We start from the raw sequence: 19,655 nt of genomic DNA, 5'->3' as shown, positions 1-19,655 counted from the left end.
TATCTTTTGTAAACCACTTTGATTTTTTTATGATCCGGTGGTGTATAAATTTTATGAAATAAATGAAATAACTATTTCCCAACTCATAGCTCTGAAACAGCATTACAACCACCCAGCTCAAACAATACCCTGTTAACCCTTTGAAACAGCAGACACTGAATTCCCCTATAAAAGTACAGCTGCACAGCTATGGCACTTCAGTATAATCAATCTCCCATAAATTTGTGCTATGGGACATGCCTTATCATGTTGATCTTGCCAAACTCTTCTTGCCAGAAGCTAGGTTTCTCCCCTCTATAAACAAGGAATTAGGTGTTTGCTAAAAGCCACTTCAGAAAAATATACGCAGCATTGGGTCTCTCACAAATGAATAGCATCCACCAAATAGTGCTAGAGGAGATATAAACTCTCTGCCTGTGGCATTTGACACACCATGAGTCATTACACACATGCAAGTCATCACTTGATGAACATGCAGCTCATGAATAGCCCCACCAAGGCGCACAAATAAAAGTCATGTCAACAGAGCCAGTATCTATGAACCACCTAAGAAATGAAATACTGATTTAAGAATTTTGTAACAACCAGAGGGCATCAGACTTTTCCTGCCCATCAAACTACCCCCACTTCTAAATGTTAGCAATTTCACTCCTCTGATGCTGCAGATGAGATTGCTGTAAATGTCACATGCCTGTCTAGGACAAGTCTGGGAAAGGAAGGGTCTTGTCTCTTCCACTGTGGGTACTATTACACTGTACTTTCAATTTTATTTCTTTCTGTTTGTTCTCTCGGAGCTGGAAAAAAGGGACGCCACTATGCTTTTGTCTGTACATAGTGTGTAAATAAATAGTAGATTAGCTCTACGATGTCTCACGCTTCTTGCTGTGTTATGCCAGAAGATTAGTGTGCATATATCATTCTGATGTATGTCGCTAGAAGCGCATGGGAAGAGAAGGGAGATGCCTTTTCCAGAGCTGCATGCACCGGAGGACGCTCAGAGTTTCGGAGGCTTGCAGGTACCCACAGGGCCCTTTTCCAACACTAAAGACTCCGTTAATTTCAGTAAACTGAATAGAAGCAATCCTCTGAGAATAGTCTACTATTCTTCACTGAAAATGACCATGCAGCATTTAGTTTGGTATTCTACTGACAGGTCTTTTGAGTGGTGTCATGCATTTCGTAAGCTTTAAATACAATTATAGGTTTTCCTAATGTCAGCCTACTTAGAGGTCTTGCTAACAAAAACATGTGTCACAATACGTTCATCAGTATTTAAGGAACCACACAAGTTTTTCCCCCCCTTTTGTATTAGGAGGCTGGCATGGTTGCTCCTCTTCTGAAGCTAGTGCAACACAATCCTAAACTTATCTATACAGAAGTAAGTACCAATGAGGTCAATGAGATTTACACTCTAGTAAGTATGCTTTGAACTACAACCTTGACCAGCTGTTCTTAAAACTCTTTTAGGCTTCCTTGTTCTGCGTTTAAAACAAAAACATGTTATGTCCACAATACGCATGGCCTTGGAAGGTTTTTGAATTAAAACTGAAATGCATCACAGTGGGTGGTTAGGTTTGTGCATGCGCTAGATCACTTTTTATGGCTGATGTGGAGAATTTGCAAGCCTAGAAGTGTCTACCTGCTGCCTAGCAACAATATTCCATTCCCTTAACCCCAAGTGTGCAGCAAAAAACATGAATTTTAGAAAGCAGCCACCATGATTTGCTTGTCAAAAATACTCGTTTTCATCTTGCCTTGGGTACTACAAGAAAGTGCTCTGCGGGCTGCGCTGATCTGCAGAGTATAGTTTAAGAATAATTTTCATAAAATTACTTTAAGAATCATTTCCTTAAAATTGTTCGAACAGACATGAGGCAAAATTAACTCACCTGGGTCTGCTTATATTTTGTCCCTAGCCTGAAGGTAGTAGATCAATGGAGAAATGAAGAAAGCAGGATTCTACCAGGCCTCATTTTTTACAATCTTTCAAAAAATAGCAAAAGGTACATTGCTTACTTCTGTCAAGTTGTAAAGAGATGCTCCCCACCCCCCTGCTTTCTTATATAAATGACCCTTGGAATTTTTACTGAAGGGTGGTATAAAGATATCAGAAATAAATGAATAAACACAAATCTTTACTAGAATAGAGGCCCATAAGAACCTTGTTGTTTCTAAGCCAAAGTCAAATGATAACTTTATTCCCTGCTGCTGCTGCTCACTACTTGTCTAAGATGTGGAGACAAGGACAATGCAATGCCCGTGTAATGTAAAAATAAAAAAATGGATTATATCTCATTACATATGGATTCTTGCTGACTACATAATAAAAGTTCATCATTTACGATTAAGGCCCATCAAACAATCTTCATGGCGTATGAAATACATCAGTGACTGTTTTAGGTTTAGAGAATATGACATCTCAAGATACCTTTAGATTGCATTTAAGATAACTCTTAGAGAAATGACCATTATGTATACTAGGCATAAGCAAACGCAGCCCTCCAGATGTTTTGAGCCTACATTTCCCATCATCCCTGACCACTGGTCCTGATAGCTAGGGATGATGGGAGTGGTAGTCCCAAAACATCTGGAGGGCCCAGTTTGCCTATGTATACAAACCAAACCCTAAAGGAATGTTGATATACTTGAGGGAGTACACAGCTACCTTAAGCAGAGCTGGCCCAAGATATTTTGGCACTTGAGGAGCCCCCCAAAATGGCACCCTTTTCCTCAAGGAAAGAAGGGGTGAGTGAAGATCTACATCAGAAACCATGGGGAGGGAGTGAAAGGTCAACATCGGGATCTGCCGCCTGAGGCAGCTGCCTCACCTTGACTCATGGGTGGGCTAGCCCTGAACTTAAGGAAAACCTTTGCTCCCCACCATCCCTGTGTTCCCAGGTGTCCCTAGGTGTTTTTACAATGCTATAAAAGAACGTCTGAGTTCTTCTCCGTTTCAGAGTTAAATAATATTACAGTATCAGCCACTATGGTCATTTTAAAATTAGATTAACGAAGATTACGGGGCACAGTAGCGGGTGAATTAAGATATTCCTTTAAGACTTAATCCAGGTGCCCCTGCCATCTAACATGAGGCTGGAGGTGCCAGGAGAGAGGCTGTTCTTGGTTCTGATTCACCATTTCTAGAATTCACTCTTGTTAGAGACCTGCCAGCTGCCTGTGCTGTTATATTTTACACACTAAGTAAGAGCTTTTAATTTTTTTTCCCAAGACTACTCATGGTGATTTTAATCTCATCTTTGCTGGATGGATTTTAACCTCAGCTATAAACAGCAATTGTGGCAATGGTGTTATTATTATTTTATATTTCATTGAAAATTGTTCTGAAAACTATTTAATTGAAGGACAGAATTAAAATAATTACACACACAAATCACAAAGCAGGTGAAATGACGGTTTTTCCACTTGTGTCATTTGTTAATTCACATTGAATGGAAGGTTTCCTTCCAAAAGGTGGGTGGAACCACCTTGGGAACTTCGGATGAAGGGTGATATACAAATTTAATAAATTATTACTATTATTTTTTAAACTGTTAATAAAAAGCTTTTGCTTTCTTAGTTTGCTGCTGAAGGCAAAACTGTTACAAGATGGATTAACTGCCAATCTATCATGGAAATTTAAACCAACTTAAAATTCTGTGATTTTAGAGATGAAACTGAATCTAAATTGGAAACACAAATACATTGAATTTTCTTCTCAGATAGTGCACTTCCCTTGCAAACTGTTGAACTAAAAGGATAACTTGCATGTCACTACTTGGAACTTGAGGTTGTTGGAAAGATATTGATGTGAACAGTTTAGCAATGATTCAAGGTTTAATCTAAAATAATAAACCATTTTAAACTAGCATGCCAAAGTTATTTAATGTGCAAGATGGGAATGGACCTTGAGGTAACCTCAGTACAGGACTCATTCTTCCCTGTATTGTCAAAAAAAGCCCCTGTCTGTGCCACACATCCAGTATATTTCTCCACACTTAGGTATAGAGGTAATCTGTAGATAGCGCATTAATGTTATTTCAATAAAATAAGTACCAGCACCAAATATGATTTAGGGATTCTTTTATGCTCTTCGATGCAGTGTGAATTAAGGATTACTTTTTATATCACAGCTGGTAGGTGAAACAGTTTTTAAAATGCAATTGGTATATTATGAAATCGTTTCATAATAATTTATTCATAAATGAAATATTTTGAGGCTCTTAAGCATTATATTTCTGATGTTTTATTATTAATATGATAGAATCTGTATGCAGATGGTTACTACTGTGGTGCAAATTCAGTCTAATCCTGACACTAATCCTGATCGAAAATCTGTAGCCTGATAGCTGTGCAGACAGACAGGTACGGAGGCTGATATTGAGGTTGTCAGCCAGCTTTTCTAATTTCTATCTTCTGCTGGTTTCCATCAAGGTTGTGGGAAATTGACTGAACCACAAGACAAGTTGCTTCAGATCTAGTCAATTTCACCATGGGAAGTGAAAACAAACTATAGGAACTCAGTAGGACTTACTTCTGACCACATGTTTAGGATGGTACTCTAAGGCAAACTTTGGATTTGCTTTTCTTTTAAAGTAGTGTGTGTGTGTGTGTGAGAGAGAGAGAGAGAGAGAGAGAGAGAATGTGCCTGTCTATCTACATTTTTAATATAGTTTTTAAAGAGATCCAGGGAAGGAATGGGAAAAAAGGAGATTAGAAATCAAAGCACATTATCTAACTTATCAACAGCAATGAGCATCCTTAATAGTCACACCACAAGGTACAAGGGCCTGGACACACTAGGAAAATTTCCCAAACATGAAGGGTCACAAAAATGACCATGTGTATCATTTGTGGCTGTCCTGCCCATTCTCTTGTAAATTTTGGAAAACCTAAAATTAGCAAACAACCAGAGATTAAAAGAAGAAATAGTTTCAAGTAGAATGGGGGGCGGGGGGAGATGTAAAACCTTTTTGCTTTAAATTATTGTTTTAAATTAATTTAATTTCAATTTATCAATCAGTTCATCAAGCGCTGATGAGTTTTACAGAGCAACAATTTATTTGGCAGTTACCATATTTTTCCGTGTATAAGACCAGGTGTTTTAACCAAAATATTCGATTTAAAATTGGGACTCGTCTTATACACGGGTAGTGCTGCGGGGTGTTTTCTTCATTTGGAGCCCCCCAAAATAGGGGGCGTCTTATACATGGGGGCATCATATACACGGGAAAATACCGTATCTAGGATGAGATAGGAACATAACTAGTAACTGTTAATGGAATAGGAGGAATTTGTCAATATGGTGTGAGGTAGCTCCTTTAGGAAAATAAAGAATTCAGAGGGATAGGATTTGAACGGGGGGGGGGAGAGGGGAAATAAGATATTTTGTACCACAGCTCTGTCTCCCGGCGCAATAGAAAAGGATCCGAAATATCAAAAATAAATATAAATAGGACCAAAAAGCCCTCTATAGGAAAGCGAGCGTTTTCAGCACCACGGACAGCGGAAATTGAAATTACGTGCCTGGTAATGGCCAAGGCGAGGTAGCAGCGGGCGCTGCTCCACCGTCAACGCGATTCTCTGGCAGCATAAATGGGAGGACCCCCACCGGACCCCCCCCAAAAAAGGAGGAGGCAGCAAAGAAACACCCCCCCCCCGGACCTGGAGGTCCGTAGTGCCTCAGCACCCGCCACATCCCCGTTTGCTTTCCTCGGAGGGAACCGCCAAGGCGCGCGGGTCTGGAGGCTTTGAACTTGAGAATCTCTCTCGCTCATTCTGTGCAGAGCAGAGCTCGGCGCTTCCATTTTAGTCAGTGGCGTAGCGTGGCTTGTCAGCACCCGGGGCAAGGCAAGTAATTTGTGCCCCCTAACCCGTGGATTTGCGCCCCCTAACCCGTGGATTTGCGCCCCCTAACCCGTGGATTTGCGCCCCCTAACCCCCAGATGTTGCGCCCGGTGCGACCCCCCCACGCTACGCCACTGATTTTAGACTGCCGAGCCTGCTCCCCGGTGGGGCTGGCACGGGACGCGCCCCATTCGCTCTGCCCCCCCCCTGGGCATCGCGGCGAAGAAGGGCGCCAGCAGCCGGGCAGCAGCCCCCTCAGCGGGGAGGAGGAGGAGGAGGAGCTCGCCTCGGCTATGGCGCCCCCAAGCGCCCCCCACACCCCCCACACCCCTCGCCCCGCCCGCCCCCCCCCGGCCTTGGCGTGCCTTTGCTGAGGAAGCCTCTGGGCCGCCGCGTCGCCCTCGGGCAGCCCCTGCTGCGCCCTTGACACCACGGCGGCGATCTGCCTCCTCTCGTCCTCGCTCAGCCGGCTCAGCTCCGCCGCCGCGGCCCCGGAAGGGGGGCCGCCCTGCTGCCGCGGAGAGCCGCCGCCGTCCGCCGCGCCGGCCACGCCTTCGGGCAGCCCGGCCCAGCCCTCGCCGCCCTCCAGGCTGGCCTCGTTGCCCATGGCTCGGCAAGGGGAGGGCGAGCTCGGATCGGCGGCCAACCAGGGAAGCGCCCGCGCCGCTGCTGCTGGAGAGGCGAGGGCGGGCTAGGTCTCGGCGGCGGACGCCTGCATGGCTCCCGAGCCGGGTGTCCCCCGCTGCCGCTGCCGCTCGACAGACAGGAGGGCGAGGAGGAGCCGAGAGGCTCTTCCGCCCCCTCCCTCCTCGGCCCGCACGGCGCATGCTCCTTGCACAAGGCCGGCGGCGGCTGCTGCCCCTCCTCCCCTTTACACACGCGCGCGCACACGAGAGCGGCATCCTCCGCCCGCCTCGGCAGCGCTTAAAGGAACCGCACGGCGCGCGCCCCCCGGTCGGGGCAGGTCAGGATCTCCCCTCTGGTCCTAGAATGGTAAGGGATGGGAGGGGTCCCTGAGGGTCATCGAGTCCAACCCGCTGCAATGCGGGAGCAACCGGTTCTGCAAACGGCGCACAGATTAAAAAAAGAAAAACCAGGAGACAAAATGCAATTAGACGTCAGTAGAATCTCACTGGATCACTGCAGATGGTCACAGCAGCCACGAAATTAAAAGACGCCCGCTTCTTGGGAGAAGGGCAATGACAGGCCTAGACAGCATCTTGAGAAGTAGAGACATCACCTTGCCAACAAAGGTTTGTATAGTTCAAGCTATGGTTTTCCCAGTGGTGATGTATGGAAGTGAGAGCTGGACCATAAAGAAGGCTGATCGCCGAAGAATTGATGCTTTTGAATTATGGTGCTGGAGGAGACTCTTGAGAGTCCCATGAACTGCAAGAAGATCAAACCTATCCATTCTGAAGGAAATCAGCCCTGAGTGCTCACTGGAAGGACAGATCCTGAAGCTGAGGCTCCAGTACTTTGGCCACCTCATGAGAAGAGAAGACTCCCTGGAGAAGACCCTGATGTTGGGAAAGATGGAGGGCACAAGGAGAAGGGGACGGCAGAGGACGAGATGGTTGGACAGTGTTTTCGAGGTTACCAGCATGAGTTTGACCAAACTGCGGGAGGCAGTGGAGGACAGAGGTGCCTGGCGTTCTCTGGTCCATGGGGTCACGAAGAGTCGGACACGACTAAATGACTAAACAGCAACAACAAGAATCTCACTGAATTGTAGGCGCACTGAGGGTCATCGAGTCCAACCCCTTGCGATGCAGGAATCAAAGGCACACTGGAAAGAAAAGCATCCCATGGCTGTTGCAGATATATGCAGTTGGGGGGGGGGGCAGAGGTTCATGAATTGAAATGGGGTTGCTGTGAATGGGCTTGTTCTCTGCGTGGTGCATCCCTTGCACTCGGTGCAGATGCTGTAGCACGACTGCAGACAGGAGTGAGTCAGCACCTGACACCTGTGCTCAGAGATCTGCACTTGTTGTGGATTTACTACTGGGCCAGGTTCAAGGTGTTACTGTCAGTACAGTGGTACCTTGGGTTAAGTACTTAATTCGTTCCGGAGGTCCGTACTTAACCTAAAACTGTTCTTAACCTGAAGCACCACTTTAGCCAATGGGGCCTCCTGCTGCTGCCGCGCCACCGGAGCACAATTTCTGTTCTCATCCTGAAGCAAAGTTCTTAACCTGAAGCACTATTTCTGTGTTAGTGGAGTCTGTAACCTGAAGTGTGTGTATATAAAACCCTTAACAACTTGGGAACAGTATGCCTGCATATGAAAGGTCACCAGAAAAAGAGTCCGTAGCGGTGGATACGCTCTGGCCACAGAATATGCTCGCATGACCTCAGAGGGAGGCCAGGCTAAAGCCGAAAGGGAAAGGACCAGGTGACATAATCAGACACGGCACATCTGCTCAAAGCTTCCCTCAGGGATTCTGTGTACATGACTCCCTCAGTTCACACATCTGCGGCTTCCCAGCCCATCTGGTTCTGAAGTGAGTCCAGTGCACTCTCTGTTGTCCTCATACTGCAAAATGACACACGGCAGTGTTATTTCGTGGCACATGGCACTAACGTCCAACAAACAAGGTCCGTTGAAACATGGGAGGGGGATTTAGGTCGAACCCAAAGGCATATGTTAGGGATCTTTTTCATCCACATAGGGTAAGTGGTCCCAAGCCTTCTGTACCAACAGTTGCACCTTCAACTTGCCCCAGTTGCAAGGCTGCACTCCTGCCAGCAGCTCTGCTGCAGCATTCATCACTAACTGTCGTTTCCAGGTCAAGCACAAGGGAGGCCCCACAGAGCACATTGGACTAATCCATTCTCGGAGTCACAAATGACTGAACTACTGTGATCAAGCTCGTTCAGTCCAGGAAGAGTTGAAGCTGTTGTACGAAGCACATCTGGTGAAAGGTGCTCCTAGCCCCTGGAGCTACTTGGGTCTCCAGTGACAAAAGCTGGACCCAGAAGCACCCCCAGACTTGCGAACCAGCTGCCCATTTCTTGGACACAAGAATCACTTGCCCACAGGGCCTTGCCAGGATTCAAGCTGAGCTTGCTTTTCCCTCATCCATCTTCACCACTGCTTCCAGGCACCCATTCAGGGCCATCACAGCCTCTCCGGAATTAGATGTTACAGAGAAAAAGAGCTGAGTGTCGTCAGCAAACTGATGACGCCTTGTTCCCAAACTCCCAATGACCGCTCCCAGCAGCTTCTCACAGATATTGCTATGAGTTCCAGGGTGCCAAATACCTGGATCCAGTAAGTGTTAGAATTTAATCAAGTCTTCCAAACCCCTGGATTGAGCAAGGGTTAAAATATGCTAGCTTCCTCATGTGGTAATTGCCTGGCCTGATGGGCCATTAAGAGAAGGAAGGAAAGGTGATGAGCTATTAAGAAAGCAATGGAGAGGGGCTCTGGGACAGATGACAAATGGGTGGGGCCACTCTTATAGCTCTTAGTTGGTTAGAAGGACAAAAGCCAGAGTTTAGAGTTGAAAAGTGTGTGTAATATCAGCTGAAGGCTGGAAAAGTCAAAGAGGCAAAGCACAATGTTTGATTTCTGTCTGAATCCAAGGCTGTAGGTATGGGAGATAGAAGACCCTTCTGGAGTCCATAGGCTCAGGTGGTAAGGTAAAGGGCCCACTGACCATTAGGTCCAGTCGTGACCGACTCTGGGGTTGCAGCGCTCATCTCTCTACTGGCCAAGGGAGCCGGCGTACAGCTTCCGGGTCATGTGGCCAGCATGACTAAGCCACTTCTGGCAAACTAGAGCAGTGCACAGAAACACCATTTACCTTCCCGCTGGAGCGGTACCTATTTATCTACTTGCACTTCATGCTTTCGAACTGCTAGGTTGGCAGGAGCTGGGACTGAGCAACGGGAGCTCACCCCATCGCGGGGATTCGAACCGCCGACCTTTTGATCGGCAAGTCCTCTGTGGGTTAACCTGTGGTATATATGTGTAAATAAACCAGTTATCATAAAGACAACAGTCTCTGCTGTGCCTCATTTTTCCAAAAGGCGTAAGTCCCTGGAACCCTCACAATGCTCAGAGATTGGGGTGGCGTGCAACAATATTAAATAGCACTGGGAATAAAATACTGCCCAGCATACTTGCCAGTGGCCCCAAAGTCAGACTTCCAGGGCTGCTCTCTTCCTGTAGGGAAGCTTGGAACCACTGCCATTCCATAGAGTTAGTCCAGAAGGAAATCAGGTTCCCCATCATGGGGAAATATGCAGGGAGCGTTGCATCAAATTATGCCGTAAGATGTGATCACACCTCCCACCTTCTAGAGACCACAAATACAAAAGCACTGCTATGACTTGCAAACTGTTAAACATCTGACACTTGAAATGTTTCTTAAAAATAATGCTACAATAATTTTTGCATGCCTAAGAAGACTTTGAGCTTGCATTTTACAGCAGAAGCACACACACACACACACACACACACACACACACACACACACACCACTGCATAAGAAACCATTTTGGAAACGGAGTGGGACTTCCAAAAGCATAATGTGATATGCCAGTAGTAGTCCACTGTTGAAAGAACAGTAAAACATCCAAAGAGGTCTGTTCAAGTCCTTGGGTGCACCTAAGTAAGCTCTTTAGATGCTAGAAAAAGTAACAATAAACATTTAAAAGGTAAAGGGACCCCTGACCTTTGACATGCTTTCGAACTGCTAGGTTGGCAGGAGCTGGGACCAAGCAACGGGAGCTCACCCCGTCGCGGGGATTTGAACCGCCGACCTTCTGGTCGGCAAGCCCTAGGCTCTGTGGTTTAGACCACAGCGCCACCCACATTTTTTACTTCCTCTATTTATTGTATACAGTGGTACCTCAGGTTAAGTACTTAATTCATTCCGGAGGTCTGTTCTTAACCTGAAACTGTTCTTAACCTGAAGCACCACTTTAGCTAATGGGGCCTCCTGCTGCCGCCGTGCCACTGGAGCATGATTTTTGTTCTCATCCTGAAGCAAAGTTCTTAACCCGAGGTACTATTTCTGGGTCAGCGGAGTCTGTAACCTGTAGCGTATGTTACCCGAGGTACCACTGTAGTTCCCTCTTGGTTTAGGATGCACCCGCACCCCCAGGGCTGTTTAGACTACAAATAATGTCTGCCTATCGGCCTGTCCAAAGAGAAGGGGATAACAAGCAACAGCATTCAGTGAACATGTAAGCAAACAGGGAGGCCAGGCAGGCAAAGATCTGTGGAATGAAGAACCAATGCAATATATCTGCATGCTTAAAACATCCAAAATGCTACCACTTGTGAAAAATGAGTGATTTTGTCCAATTTTTACTGTATCTAATGTACCAATACACAGAATATGCTTAGGCACATAACCCTTGACAAAGAAGAAAAAAGTAGCATGTGTACAATATTCATTTGTGACACACGAGGGAAAGCCACATGCATGTTATGGAAGAAAGTAGATATGTGTTTAACAGACCAATGTTTACATTTTCAAGCGGGACCAATTTTTACAATTGCCTAAATCCCATTTTCAAAAGTGAATTGCGTTATTTAAGAACCTACATCACAATAACCACTAATAGGATTAGACACCTATGAACCTAAGCTACTTAGACTGCAATCGTCTAAGTACTTGCTCTGAATTAGGAATACATGTTAATTGATTACATTAAATAAATTAATAAAACATTCTTGCATTTCACCAAAAGTTCCATATAGGTGCTGTTTTGGGAGAACAGAGAAATGTAAGATACATTACTACTCATGTTTGAAAGAAGTATCTTTTCTATCTTTTGCTTCATTTATTACAACACAGCAGAAGCTAAATAGCCTATTCAACAAACAGGGGTTTGTGTATGTATCCTTCTTCATCCTCACACCGGAGCCTGGAGGTGTTATATGGTGGGAAAATGTGTGGTGTTGCACAGTGTGTGCGTGCGTTTTCTTATTTGTCCTCTGCAGCGAAGCCTTTGCCCTAGTGCCACTGTCACTGTCAGCTTGTGTGGCGCAGCGCTTGGATCAGGATCCTGGCTCCGGTGTGAGTGTGAAGAAGGACTTTGTGTCCGTAGCCCAAGGCATCTGAAGCAACTGGTGCTGGATGGTGGGACAATACAGAGACAACAGCAGAAAATGTCTGTTTTAGCATCAGCCTTATGATATTCTGTAGAATACAGTGTCACAAGCAGAATTCCTCCAGATGATCTACATCATCTTACACAGGCATAGGCAAACTCGGCCCTCCAGATGTTTTGGGACTACAACTCCCATCATCCCTAGCTAGCAGGACCAGTGGTCAGGGATGATGGGAGTTGTAGTCCTGAAACATCTGGAGGGCCGAGTTTGCCTCTGCCTGATCTTACAGATCTACCTGGGGTAAGGAAGTGTTTCAGGTAACGTGGTCCCAAATTGATCAGGGTTTTATATGTTAACAACAAAAGGTTGAGGGGATAATTCAGATGGAAATTCCCAGGTGTCAAAATGGGTTATTCATGTATGCCACTACTGCAGCCCGTGTTTTGTTAGCCCAAAATGGAAAACGAGCGAGGTCCCAACTAAAGAATAATGCCAACTTAAACTGATGGAATATGTGCAGCTTGCGGACCTAACATACAGAATAAGAGAATAAGAAGAACATACGTTTAAAGAAGATTGAATATATGGGGGGAAATTGTGTATACTTGAAAATGTTAGTAATATCCAAGGCAACATGATGACCAAGTAACAATGCAATATTCCATTCACCATATATATGGGTTTATGAAGCATTTTTGTATCCTTCTGCTGTGCTGAAGAATAATTCTATGAAACATTGGGTATATCCAGAATCACTGTTCATTTCATCTGTTTGCAGGCCACTTCGGCAGCGTTGGACATCATAAAACAAAGCTTTACGCTTTGTTTTCATCAGATAAGAATCTGACCCATTGCTTCTTTCATAGACTTGCATAGTCTACAAAGACTTCCAGAGACTTCTAAGACTTACTTTCAGAGATTTATGAGATTCTGTTTATTTGGTTTTTCATATTGTTCAGTGTTTCGTATAGATTATATAAAGAGTTTAATATTAATATTGCATTGTTACTTGGTCATCGTGTTGCCTTGGATATTACTGATAATTGTTTGCAACACAGGGGTTTAATTGTTTGGTCACTTGAAAACATTAGCAGCATTAAGATAAATTGAACAGTGTAAATAAGTTTTGATGGATGGAATAATGGAATAGTGAATGGTTTAGTTTATGTAAAATATGCAGGGATTTATGAACCATGGAAAGAGAAGAAGGGTAGTCATTCATATTTTAAAGTTGTTTAAATGAATCTTCTGAATTGTAATACAAAAAAATTGTAATACAGAAAATTTAATAAAAATTATATATTAAAAAACAACAACAAAAGGATGAGCATGGCTTGGTAGCTGATTAGCAGCCAGTGTGGTTCCCTCAGCACAGGTGTAACGTGTGCATCTAGCTGCTCTACTAAACAACCCGGCTGCAGTATCCTGCATCAGTTGAATCTACCAACTGTGTGCCCAGACAATGTGACCTGGCACCCCCACAATGCATAAACCATGAACCACCAGAATGCCTATATTACGCAAATCCAGTTGAAAACACACGTAAACATAATAGGCCGTATAGTAACAATTGCAAAGTTATTTACTAGAACTACTTCTCAAAAATTAGATACCACTTCTCATAATGTCAAAAACAACACTGTGACATAATATAATAAAAATGTAACTTTTCAGTTGACCAGTGAGTCCAGTATGTACAAAATACGAGTCCTATATAGTCAGTGTCGTAGTACATTCTTTTCTAATATCTTCATCCCTCTTGTATTTCTCTAACGTATTCCTTAGAAGAGTGGCATTAAATAATCTTCTAAGTTTCCAATAAAGATGATTGGGTTGGCAGACAACCCCCACAATACATGCAACAGCTAATGAAAGGACTACAGACAGGCTTCTTGAGTTCAAGTTCGGCCACAAATTTGTTGATTACAGATGCAAGTGAGCTTGGCTTGGCCCTGGGTTTCTCAAATATTATCCAGCCCACTTGCTGGACAATTGCAGGGGGTCAAACCTGATATAAGGATGACCTATGACATACATCAAGGGACTATGGTCTAAACCACAGAGCCTAGGGCTTGCCGATCAGAAGGTTGGCAGTTCGAATCCCTGCGACGGGGTGAGCTCCCGTTGCTCGGTCCCAGCTCCTGCCAACCTAGCAGTTCAAAAGCACACCAAGTGTAAGTAGATAAATAGGTACCAGTCCGGCAGGAAGGTAAACGGTATTTCCGTGCACTGCTCTGGTTTGCCAGAAGTGGCTTAGTCATGCTGGCCACATGACCGGGAAACTGTCTGCAGACAAACACTGGCTCCCTTGGCCTATAGAGCAAGATGAGCGCGAAACCCCAGAGTTGTTCACAACTGGACCTAATGATCAGGGGTACATATACCTTTTTATGACATACATCAAATAGATGCAATCCATCAGGTTTGCCATGTTGGGGAGTGCTATGGCCCTCAGCCCCTGCCTGGGTGTATGGGCAGAAGCCCTGCCCTCAGGATCTCTTTAACGGGAAACTCCACAGTCATGGGGGAGGCATGGAAGAGGCATACATCTCCCCCTACGACAATGAATCTTACCCAAAAAGGATATTGCCCAATGCCATTTCCACCAAAGCTGCGACAACTGCAATTTCTCCAGAGCTGTTGATCATGTCCTACATTATCACAACTATGATCTACTTAGCTTGAGGATGTTAAAGGCTAAATGTAAGTGGTTCAAACAAGCAGCAAATTATAAATTGACATGGCTGATACTAAAAGTAGCCAGCTTGCTACAGAGATGCTATGAATGTTATCAGGTAGAGGTGACAAAGTCTTGTAATAACTGTATTTTGCACAACACAATAAAAGGGTACTTACTGTCACTACTGTGAATAACGTTTTTTTCTTTTAAAGATAAATCAAATACTACCACTGTTTTAAAGAGATGATAAAACTAGCCCCCTAGGATCTGATCTGATACAAAGCCTGCCCTCAAATTTCAACTTTTCTTCCCTGAATGAGAGAGTGTTCTTTAGAATTTCTTCATAATTTTGAGTGGCACAGGCTTGAGTTCACCTTGTTGTTGTGTGGTAGCTGGCGGTGGTGAGTGTTTTTCTTTCTCCAGCTCTCTGCAGCCTCCCCAGCTGCCTGAACTTCCTGATCTCAAAAAGCTCCATGGGAGGAGTTCTCAGTCATGTTATCTTCCTCTGAGCTTTAATTAAAGAGCAGGAAACCGGGTAGGCTGTGTACCAAGTTCCTGAGCTTGGTGCACTCACAAATTCTTATTTTTAAAAGGAAGTCCTCCATTATATCTTTTTTTAAAAAATGCCATTATTTTTTAAAAAAGTAAAAATTCTCCATTTGAGAAAACACAACTGTGAGAAGCTCTCAAGAGCATGGTAGATAGCATCACCACTTTTCTGTGCTTTCAGGAAAGCTCAGCTGAGGATGTACTGGGTTTTAGGAACCTTTGGCACCCAGGAAGGCTGCAGAATGCAGACTACCAGAGTGATGGTGTGTAGAATGAAAGAAAGAAGAATCACAACGACACACACAGCCACCTCAAAAGTAAAGTTTCACCAAAATGTTCACTTCTTTTGGATAATTTTTCTTCTTCCTAATTGGCTTTTCTTAATGCAGAAAAAACTGGCACAGCACTAATAATAAGTAGGAGAATGTAGAGAGCCAACAAAATATGACAAGCACGATTGCAAACCCACAATTCCAGCTACCTCTGGTACTGGTAGCACTTGTTGTTGTTGTTGTTTAGTCGTTTAGTCGTGTCCGACTCTTCGTGACCCCATGGACCAGAGAACGCCAGGCACCTCTGTCTGGTAGCACACTCAGGGCCAAATCACAAATGACTCAGAAGATTTGCTGCAAGGACAGTAGCAGCTTCAGAGGGAGGAGTAATTTATACTGGGGAAACGGTAATTTATACTGGGGAAACGGTGCCGGGGCAAAGGGCTTAAATTTTTTGGCAAAAGTCCCTAAGCAGATTACAGAAATTATTAAATTAAAAATGCAATAAAATACAAGTAAACATCAGAATCCAACACATTTACTTTAATTCCAGCAGTTAAAAGAGCAGGTGCATAAACAGTTGTCTGGATAAACAACTGGGTTTTTGAGAAATGACTGATGGATTCAACAGATGCAGCTTTCCGAATCTCTTTCAGGAGAGTACTCCAGATGCCCCGTGCTACTGCTCCAGTCGAACCCACAGATTCCACCCCCACCCATCTGCTTTTAAAGGCCATTTGACTCATTGCACACTGGTTTTGTGGGTGCTGCTACACAGCCGTTGCTGCATTCGATAGCTGCAACTTGCCATCAACACAGGGAAGCAGTTGCCAGGAAAGAAAGGCTTGTGCAAACAAAGATAAGAAACCTAGGAGTTATGATTAAGTGCAGTGTAATTCCTCCACCAGCACTGACAGCAGCAATCCCAGGCCTTACTAACAGGAACAAGAGATGTGTTGCTGTTCATTTGCCCACGTTCAGAGTTCAAGCACCTGCTGCTGTACTGCAGGAAAACCGTGAACTAGGCTTATCAGTATCTCATGGCTCAGTTTCCAGACATTTATGCAGAAACATAGTTACCCGTGGCATAAATATTATAATGCACATCTCTTATCAATAACAGACAAGCTCCAGCATTATAAAAGAACTTGTTGCCCTTTACAATGCAGTAAAGTCAGTTAAAAGGAATTTTATCTTTATAATTTTGGGAGTTTTCTTTGTTCTCTATACTTTTTGGCTCACAAATAATTTTTGTAATTATAGCTTTAAAAATCAGCTGAAGAGAGGTTATATAAACAGAAGACTTTCTAGCTGTGCTAGTTAATTGTTATTTTACTGACTATGCAACATTTTTTGGTTATAATTTTTAATAAGCCACCTTGTAAGGAGTTGTCCAAAAAGACTGGGTATAAATAAAGCTTTACACCAGGGGTGAGCAACCTTTTTCAGCTGTGGGCCGGTCCACTGTCCCTCAGACCATGTGGTGGGCCGGACTATATTTTTTGGGGGGAAATGAACGAATTCCTGTGCCCCACAAATAACCCAGAGATGCATTTTAAATAAAAGGACACATTCCACTCATGGAAAAAGACTGTGATTCCCAGACCATCCGCGGGCCGGATTGAGAAGGCGATTGGGCCCCCGGGCCTTAGGTTGCCTACCCCTGCTTTACACTCTCTACTTTTTACACAACCACACTGAGCTTGGGGTGGAAAAGAGGTTGAATCAGTCCACTTTTCACAGTAAAAAAAAGGTAAGGTAAAGGACCCCTGGACAGTTAAGTCCAGTCAAAGGCAACTATGGGGTGCAGCACTCATCTCGCTTCAGGCCGAGGGAGCTGGTGTTTGCCCACAGACAGCTTTCTGGGTCAAGTAGCCAGCATGACGAAACGGATTCTGGCACAATGGAACATCGTCACAGAAACCAGAGTGCATGGAAACGCCGTTTGCCTTCCCGCCGCAATGGTACCTATTGATCTACTTGCACTGGCGTGTTTTCGAACTGCTAGGTTGGCAGGAGCTGGGATATAGCAACGGGAGCTCACCCCGTCATGGGGATTCAAACCACCAACCTTCTGATTGGCAAGCCCAAGAGGTTCAGTGGTTTAGACCACAGCACAGTGGACTGAAGAAGAGTTTGGATTTGCTATCCCGCCTTTCACTCCCTTTAAGGAGTCTCAAAGTGGCTAACATTCTCCTTTCCCTTCCTCCCACACAACAAATGCTCTGTGAGGTGAGTGGGGCTGAGAGACTTCAAAGAAGTGTGACTGGCCCAAGGTCACCCAGCAGCTGCATGTGGAGGAGCGGAGACGCGAACCCGGTTCCCCAGATTACGAGACTACTGCTCTTAACCACTACACCACACTGGCTCTCCCACCACACTGGCTCTCCAACTAGGGGCTACTAGCCATGACTGCTATGCTCTGCCTTCTGAATTGGAAACTGGAAACTGCCAGAGCTCACAGGTTTCCCACAGGCATCTGGTTGGCCACTGTGAGAACAGGAGGCTGAATTTGAGGGCCTATTGGTCTGATTCAGCAAGCTCTTCTGCAGGAGGCGGTCCCTTAGCTAACCTGGTTTCAAGCTGTTTAGGGCTATGAATGCAAAAAGCATGAACTGCACCCAATAGCATGTTGGCAGCCAGTGCAGTTTCCAGCAGATGTCTTATATCAGGCTTCCTCAACCTCAGCCCTTCAGATGTTTTTTTGGCCTACAACTCCCATGATCCCTTGCTAGTAGGACCAGTGGTCAGGGGTGCTGGGAACTGTAGTCTCAAAAAACATCTGGAGGGCCGAGGTTGAGGAAGCCTGTGTTATACGGTGTCGTAAACCACCTTGTGATCTTTGGATAAAAGGCAGTATATAAAGTTAAACAACAACAAGAAGAAGAAGAAGAAGAAGAAGAAGAAGAAGAAGAGGAGGAGGAGTAGTTTGGATTTGATATCCCACCTATCACTCTCTTTAAGGAGTCTCAAAGCGGCTAACAATCTCCTTTACCTTCCTCCCCCACAACAAACACTCTGTGAGGTGAATGGGGCTGAGAGACTTCAGAGAAGTGTGACTGGCCCAAGATCACCCAGCAGCTGCATGTGGAGGAGCGGAGACGCGAACCCGGTTCCCCAGATTTCGAGACTACCGCTCTTAACCACTACACCACACTGGCTCTCCAGCAACAACAGCAGCATTCCAGTCAACAATCTAGAGGCTGCATTCTACACTAGCTGCAGTGCTTTTGTTACACCCAAGGGAAACCTCACACTGTGCACATTGAAGTAATCCAGTCTTGATATTTATGTTTGTCACAGAGGCTTGCCATGCAGCTGCTAAAAGCACGGAACTAAGAATACAAGAGCTTTGCAGGATGAGATCATTGCACCCCAAATCCAGCTTGCAACAGCACGGGTGATCCAGATGGCCCCAAGAAGTTCAAGACCAAAGCGACATCTCTCTTCCGCTGCCGGTCTCTAACATCTGGTATTTGCGTGAAGTGTGCCTAAGTGGCCTATTTATTTTTGAAGGGTGTTTGGAATGGACTTCAGCCATACAAAATCTTCCTTTATTCTAACGCTAGACAAGACACCGTCTTAAACGCTTTGTATCTTAATAAGAATGCAATGTATACACCTTAGCATGCATTGGCAGAAGACTTTAAAAGGATTGCCTGACATCCTCGCCTGCCCTCGACACCGGTGTTACGAAACTGTGGTGCTCTCACTGCGTGGGTGAAGAGATTTATTAATCCATGTGCACAGTGTGTCACATGGCTGGTTTTCATTGCAATGGCAGAGCTGAATGAAGAGTTTTCACAATGAATGTAGGCGGTTTTGATGTCTCAGGATAAAACAGAAAGCACATTCGTTTCCAGTGATACCCGGGATCCAGCCAAGTAGACAAATGCTGTTATTGTATTCTTGGGCTGTATCTCTTTATTTATTGAAGTAGATATACACTGACCACGATCCAAAGACCTAAATGGCTTCAGAGCCAAATACTTGAAGGAACATCTCTTTCCCATGCCAGCCTGTCCATATCCTAACATCTTCTGGACAGGCCCTGCTCCAAGAGTCCTTTTCAGTAGAGGTTGAATAATAATAATAATAATAATAATAATAATAATAATAATAATAATATTTGTACCCCGCCCACCTGGCTGGGTTTCCCCAGCCACTCTGGGCGGCTTCCACAAAGACCAAAAATACACTAATATGTCAAACATTAAAATACTTCTTCAAAGGACAGGAC

At 44.8% G+C, this 19,655-nt stretch overlaps 1 protein-coding gene across 6 annotated transcripts in view; it reads right to left on the bottom strand.

Moving 5' to 3' along the window:
• The window catches only part of PCLO (piccolo presynaptic cytomatrix protein), a gene marked incomplete at its 5' end in the record, with an annotated part of 247,616 nt that overhangs the window by 226,404 nt on the left and 1,557 nt on the right, over positions 1-19,655 (bottom strand). Inside the window, one exon of one of the 6 annotated variants that reach the window (XM_081911649.1) lies at positions 6,210-6,451. The exons of the other annotated variants lie outside the window; for them this stretch is intronic. Within the exon in view, the coding sequence (XP_081767775.1) occupies positions 6,210-6,451 (242 nt within the window). Of the gene's footprint in view, positions 1-6,209; positions 6,452-19,655 lie in introns of those variants that run through there. 6 annotated transcript variants of the gene reach the window in all.

Source organism: Podarcis melisellensis, assembly GCF_964234715.1.
Source record: "Podarcis melisellensis genome assembly, chromosome: 5".
In the NCBI taxonomy this organism is placed as follows: Eukaryota; Metazoa; Chordata; class Lepidosauria; order Squamata; family Lacertidae; genus Podarcis; species Podarcis melisellensis.
Note: the sequence above shows the minus strand (reverse complement) of the source record. Positions and strands in the feature narration are given on the sequence as shown.